Source organism: Cicer arietinum, chromosome 8 (assembly GCF_000331145.2).
Source record: "Cicer arietinum cultivar CDC Frontier isolate Library 1 chromosome 8, Cicar.CDCFrontier_v2.0, whole genome shotgun sequence".
Taxonomy (NCBI): Eukaryota; Viridiplantae; Streptophyta; class Magnoliopsida; order Fabales; family Fabaceae; genus Cicer; species Cicer arietinum.
The window spans coordinates 1,259,678-1,267,131 of record NC_021167.2 but is presented as its reverse complement, the minus strand read 5'-3'; the positions used below and the strand labels follow the sequence as shown (position 1 = coordinate 1,267,131).

Sequence of the window (7,454 nt, the reverse complement as noted above, 5' to 3'; positions counted from 1 at the left end):
AATGCCGAGTTCTTGAATTCGTTTAAGCAATTATGCATAGAGAAATAGTTGAAATCTTCACTAAAAGCCGCATTTGAGGCGTAACTATTTGATGAATTGTCTGAGAGAATAAATTGCAGAAGTTACGGGAGTGACTTCTAAGTATTTGATGAATTGTCTGAGAGAATATGTCCTACTTTTTTTCATTAGAAGTCGCTTTGTTTCTCATGTCTTATTTCTTACGTGTACAACTTACACTAAGTTCTCTGGTTAAAAAAAATTGCACCGAATTGAAAAAAGGTTTTATATTATTCTTTCATGGGCTCAAGTACGTAGATAAGCCCAACCTTTTTGGTGGGCCAGTAAGTTTTCTAGTCCATTAAATAAGAACTTGGAGTTGTTTTTAGGACATTTCTCTTTTATTTTTTATTTTAACTTTTGTTGGATTATGGACGATAGTTATTTGGATTGATAAATACTATGCATCTGAATTGATTTAGAGATGTAAAAATCATTCAATTAACATTTCAGTCTCGAGATTGATTAATTTTCTGAGGGTTAAAATCACAAATAAAAATAAATTTTAAAGGTTTTTGAGAATTTTTAATTCTTTTATAGTCAGATTTGTAAAGAGAAAAAATAGATTCGGAACAAGCATGCATAAATAAATCTTATTGGTATAATATTTCTTCTCATGATCACAAATTTTAAAAATATGTACAATTATATTTATTATTTACTCCAAAATTATAGTAATAAACTTTTCATTTTATTTATTTAGAGACTTCCCTTAATTTTATTTTTTGGTCAATAATTCGTTTTTGAGTGTAATTTTCAAACATTGTCAAAGTAAATTTTTTTATAACGTTAACGCATTACAATCATTCATATACATGAATTTAATAATAGTTATAGTAAAAATTAAATATTTATAATTATTTAAAAATTATGATCGATGGATAGTAAAAAAACTCTATATACTAATAATAATAGTACATGAATTAACTCGTTTGTTTTTTTAAATTTAAGACATGATGGAGTGTTCAACTAAAATTTCAAGAACCAAAAATCAGGTTAGTAAATAATAGTTTGAATTGTAAACTCAAAATCTATCAACCTTTTAAAGTACTTTGTTTGCTGAAAATTGGCTTTTTGACATGTCAAACAGTCAAAGTTTGTTCCTTTTTTATGGCATCTTTTCATTCATGTATTTGCATACCCCCTCTCACGCACACAAATAACATAAACTTTGCAGCGCTTTTTCCACAACTTTTTTATGAACCATTTATTTGCATTTTTACTTTGTTTAAGATTTTTATGTTACATAAATGTTTACTAATGAAATGTATATTTGGTTTTACTGTGCAATTATTAAATTACTACCTCAACTTCCACTTTAAAGTTGTCAAATGATCAACAACGTTTCATACTATTTTTAGGTTATTGAGACATATTTTAAACTTATATGGGATTTATTATTATCAATTGCTATTATCATTTTTTTTATAATCATTTTTCATCATCGTAACTTTAATCTATTTTAGACATACATGATGTGACCCTAAATTACTTTTGTTTTGAGGATGACAAGAATTAATTAAATTTAACTAGGTTAGGTAAAGTCTATCCATATGTAAGTTGTTTTATCCATTTGTTTAAATATATATTATATAAAGGAAATATTACTATTTTTATATAAATTATTGATGAGAGAAATGTATAAAAAATAGAATATAAAAATTGTATTGATAATGAGAATGATGATTATCAAATTATAATAAAATTTATATAGTTAATGAGAACGACATTATGATATATTAGAAAAAAAGACGTCAAAGTGTTAAAATTACTTTCATCATTTTCTCTACAAAATTTATTCAATTCTTTTAGAGAAATAGTACTACGAGTTATAATAGCACATGAATTTTCTTGAACATCATCCTAAAAAAATCTTTTGGTTCCATCCATACAAAACAAACCACAAAAACATGAAGAAAGTGTTTTGTTGATATTAAGAGGACACTCCAAAAAGATATATCAAATTGTTTCTAACTCATTCAAATACCAAACACTATGATGAGGACATGCGTTAACTTCCTTATGTTGTAGATTCATACTGGTTAAGAAATATGATATTTTTTTGGATACAAATATGATTTCATTCTTACAAAATAGAAGTATCTCTTATTAATATTTAATTTTTATATATTTTTCCTTGTAAGTTTGATCCCTCATTTGTTATATATTTTCAACTTTGGTCTCAGCTTTTAATCTTTGTCAACTAAATAGGCCAACTCAAGCATAAGCCGACTCAAACCCTTACTTCATACATCCCAAAAAAACACAATTTTCTAAAGGATTTTATGCCTTCAAATAATAAAAACAGGAAACACTATTATTTACTTCTAATAAATTGAGTAAAAAAATTTAATAATTTACAAAATGTCTACGTAGCTTGGTTGGTCTACATCCAAAAATAACACAAACCAAGTTATGTAAACATTTTGTAGACATTACACAAAATTTGATAATTATCAAGCTATGCAAAAATAACACAAACCAAGCTATGCAAAACTATTTAGACATGTTGTCAATCATATATTTTGCAAAACTATTTCTTAAGATGAGTTATTGTATTGATACTAACTATTTCTTAAGATGAGTTATTGTATTTGATACCACTTGTATTTGAAAATATTTTTGTTTATTTTAGTTCACTAGAAAATAATTAATATTATTATTGATTAAATATATCAATATTTTTCTTTAATTTATTGAAGAAGTGGTAACTATCATCATAAATTAGTATACAATTGTAAAATTATGAAATCGATATCAAAACAAAATATTTAACCTAATAATATTAATATTTATTAATTTAACTATGCCTTAAGATATCAATTTTATTTAATTAATTTTGTTGTTTCTATTTTAGGGAAATGGAGCATATGGTAAAAGTATTTATCACGAGCGCACACACTAAAAGACTGTTCACTCATATATTTCAATTATGATTGGTCATATAACATAAAATTATGCTATCATAAAATAAAAAATTACTATGCTGACTTGAAAAAGAACAGAAAACAAAATGATGAGTGGGCGTGACTTTTTTAGAAGTGGGTTTTCTCTTTCCTTTTTTTACAAGACCTAAAAAGGAAACAAAATAATAATCATCATTAACCCATCAACCACTAAAATAAAATAAAATAAACTCAACCCATCAAACGCTTCAGAAGCTTTTACAAAAGGCTGCAAACAATGCTAGCTAAAAAACAAATGGGGCAATGCGTAGGACTAAGTACCATAATTTAACTGTACTGTGCCAAGACAAAACAGGCTCTACCATCCATAAAAATTAATTAAATAACACACAGATATTTTTCTTCTCTCACTTTATATTCCTAACGTGGCAAATATATATTTAAATTGGTCAATCAGATAAAATTTAATGACTTTTTAAAAAATATCAAAAGAGAAAAAAAGTTCACTAAAATATATCAAAAACAGTAAATAAATAAATTAATTTTTAAGATTATAAATGTCTATCAAATTAATTATAGTATGTTAATTAGATATGTAATTCATTTACATTGAAAATGTAAGAAATTGACCGATATTTACTATTTCAATTTAAAAAAAAAAAAAAAACATTTGAATGTGTTGAGTTGATTGTGAAAGGAGTGTGATGTCCCTGTACAAATTGTTCGTATACTGTCACAACCATGTGATAGCAGGTGAACCCCCCCACATGTGGACCTTACCACTCACCAATATCCGACAAATCTTATTTCTTACCATTCTTACCACTTTAATTTAATAACCTATGTTTTCATTTATTTGTTTATATCTATCTATGTTTGTAACATTATCAACAAACTAAGTAATTTTACATAGTGATAGTCACTTACTGCATGCATGTTCCAATTGACAGTGACTGTAACATAGTAATTTTATTGAAGCTCCAAAATCACGATGATTCACTGTAATTGTAATTGTAATTTGCTACCAATGACACGCGACAAAATTTCACACTATCTTGGTCGAATATTTACTCATTAAACACAGATAATATAAGACTAAATGATAGTATATATTACATTAAAGAGAAACAACAATATTTTGTTCAGTCTCGTGAGTTTTGGTAATGAGTCAAATGAAAAAGGAAAACTAGTCTTATATGAAACTAATATTATGTCTATCCATGTATGCAAATATGTATCACTTGCTTGCTGTTAGTAGTATGTATTGATGATGATGATGATGGTGACTTCCTCTGATTCTTCTCTAGGATCTACTTTCTTCATCTAGGTAGGTGTATTCATTCAGCTATACATCTAGAAGATTTTTTTGTTTCTTCTATATGCTTTCTATAAATCTGCAATTCTGTATACAAACAAAGTAATAAGCATTTAATTATAAAGATTTCATTTTTTACCTGTAATAAATAACTAACAAGGAAAAAATAGTAAAAAGGACATAAAAGAAAACATTACCCTAATATAAATGATCCCTTGCTGGCCTCTTCTATTTTTATTACCTACAAAATTCAAAATCTTCATGTTGCATAATGAATCCTAATAAAACATATATATCTAACTTGTTAGGAGAATTTTATCCAAATTCATTACACAGGCTGCAATCAGCACTCAATAGTAATACCTTGAATTGTAAATTAAATTAAAGGGAAGCCATGTCACCCGAAGTGGCGGCGGTTGTTGATTCTAACTTTTGAGATGAGTTGGATGAAAATGCAGTACTCTCATTGACCTCTTCCAGTGGGGAGAAATCAGTCCGATAATCTCCGGCTGCTTTTGTTGGTGAAGCAAAGAGATTATCAGGAAGGGCTTGCTCCACATTTCTGCAGAGTCAAGAAAGAATAATACAACATCAAAACACTAACAGTAGAAAAGATTGTTAAAAAGCAGCTATAGTAACGCTTTAGCAAGGTTGCGTGGCAGAATTTGAACAAGCTGAAACTTTGTGCTAGTTTACAAGGTCAAGCTGCATACCTAGCGTTGAGTTCTTCGACTTCTGACTTTGCAATATCCTTCATATTCCCACTCTCAGTAGCGGCAGCATCAATGCAAGTTGGACCGACGTCTTTCTGTAGCTGCTGCGGCTCAAATGAAGCACCTAAAGAACCGGTAGAAGTGAGGCCGCCGCCATAGCCTGCAATGAAAAGAATATATGAACAATGTAAAAAAGCTCCTAACCCTATTCGATGGAACTACGTCCTGAGTTACAAACAATTGACTAACCTGTAATATCTCCATGAATGTTATCAGAAGAAGAAAGACCTGCATGGTTAACATGACCATGAAGTTGATGAGGAAAAGCCAAAGGAGCGCCAACAGATAGACTGCGCTGGTGGTGGTTAATCGGATTATTCTTGAAGTCCGGAAGCTGCAGACTCTTCAGCCTCCTTTCTTGGAGTTCAAGGACTTGCTGCAACTCAGCCTGCTCCTCCATTTTCCTTCTCAATAAGATCTCATGCGTATTAAATAACATCCGATTGCCTGCATAAAACAAATTTTCGCGAGAACAAAATAGAAACAGCTTGAGATGAGACTCCGTTGTAAGTATTTGCATGCATGTGAACTTTTCTTGCGAAGTGTGAGTGTTTTAGAGGAAAGGCAAAGATAACAGTTTCTGTCACGCATAGACTAATTTGATTACTATTGATACAATACATAATATTGTTTTATTTGATTACTATTGAACTGATTTCTGTTATCTCTTAAGTGAACTTCTTCTCCAAAAACCACGTAGATTAAAGAAAGCCAGCTGAGATGAGATATTTTGATTACCTGGATGGAAATCAAAATGTTCTTTAGAGTCAAACGAGGAGGGACTTAAACACGGTGAAAAATCTCCCCTCTCCAGTTGCTGGTGTTGATGTTGTTGTCTCCTATATACATCAGTCACAATAATAACATTAATTCATTGCTAGCAAGATATAAAGCCTAAACAAAAACAAGATGCCGAACTTACTTGTCAGGAACTTTTCCCTTCTCCTTGTAGGGTTTAACAAGCACGCGTGAATCACATATGAAGTGAGGATTCCCTTTCGATAATATGATTCTCACTGTCTCTGGAAAGACAAAGGTAACAAACCCAAACATACGCTTCTGCTGGTAGGGAATTCGTACATCTTGGACAGGTCCAAATTTGCTTCAAAATAACAAAATCATCTAATCAATGAAATCATTCAATTTGGATTTGAGTACATGGCATGCGCGTAAAACGCATGAAGATGCAATAAGAGCTTTTACAGACAGAGACTACGGCGTTACAAGTAAAAATATCTAGTTCTAGAACAATATACAGTCAACCAGAGATCACGATAGCAATAACTGCTCAAAAGTAAGTACCTACCTGATAAATATAAAAAACATTCACTTACATGTCAGAAGGTTTACAGATTCACTAAGAGCACTTAATCTTTATAAATAGAATGATATATCACCAGTTTTTAAACTCTTACCTTCTGAGGCCACAACTCCTATGGTTGACAAACAAGCTTGCTGGGGATAATATTCATAAAATCATAATAAAGCAGTAGTACGAAGACGGTAAGACACGACAACAAACATTGATACCACACCAATCAAAATTCTTTCAATTAGAAATAGATTTTCCGCTGGAAAACCCAATAATCATTGGTAACTGAAAAGACTCGTAAACTATGTTAAATGAGATGTGCACACGTGGCATAGTGAATATCTGAGTTTATTTAAGATTTACGACAAATCAAATCAGCATCGATAACGACAAAAATGACTACAAGCCATGAACTTCATTATCTTGGAAGCTTCTTAACAATACAAACAGCGTTCATTTAAACTTTAACGGAAAACGCATGTTAAAGTGATACTCGAAAATGTACAGGATTAACCTGTCTTCTAATCGGAGACATACATCATGCTCTGCAAAGTTTATTGCCTAATACAAAAAGACAAACTCTAATCATTACACATAAAACACGGCTTTGAAGCCAAACTCTTAATTTAATGCAGTAACGTCACGACCAATGATTAATGAGTTTAATTTGGATATGGATGAAGGGCCAGCCAAAAACCCTAAGTTACCAAGCAAACTCAAATCAATCAAGGATGGCAAAAGACACATTACTTAAGTTAGGAGTCAGGATCAACATCAGAGGCAATCAAAAATCCATCTCCCCTGGGGCTTCCAAGAAGCATCACACCAAGGAGCACAGGCAAAACCACTTATATCGTGGAAAACTACCGCAATTTTTCACTTTTATGCATGGAACCTGGAATAATTAATGGCAATATTTGAGAACTTATTGAAATGATACCACCATTTCATTTCATTTCTGCACGAATAACCTAGTTATGATTATGTGATATAACTTCACATTTTTCACCTGCACAGTACATTAGTGAATCATTTACGGCGTGTTTTACCTGAAGTACTCGGAAACATCTTCATCTTTGAATGTGCTTTCA

General features: G+C 30.6%; 1 protein-coding gene across 1 annotated transcript in view; it reads right to left on the bottom strand.

Moving 5' to 3' along the window:
* Positions 1-4,053: 4,053 nt before the first annotated feature.
* Positions 4,054-7,454, bottom strand: part of LOC101500171 (zinc finger CCCH domain-containing protein 55) — a 5,158-nt gene continuing 1,757 nt past the window's right edge. The window contains exons 3-10 of the mRNA XM_073364479.1: positions 7,413-7,454; positions 5,974-6,153; positions 5,790-5,890; positions 5,241-5,498; positions 4,992-5,151; positions 4,642-4,840; positions 4,476-4,519; positions 4,054-4,365 (exon numbers count right to left, since the gene is read on the bottom strand). The exon at positions 7,413-7,454 is cut by the window's right edge and continues 9 nt beyond it. Of these exons, the coding sequence (XP_073220580.1) occupies positions 4,660-4,840; positions 4,992-5,151; positions 5,241-5,498; positions 5,790-5,890; positions 5,974-6,153; positions 7,413-7,454 (922 nt within the window). The 3' untranslated portion in view covers positions 4,054-4,365; positions 4,476-4,519; positions 4,642-4,659. The remainder of the gene's footprint in view (positions 4,366-4,475; positions 4,520-4,641; positions 4,841-4,991; positions 5,152-5,240; positions 5,499-5,789; positions 5,891-5,973; positions 6,154-7,412) is intronic.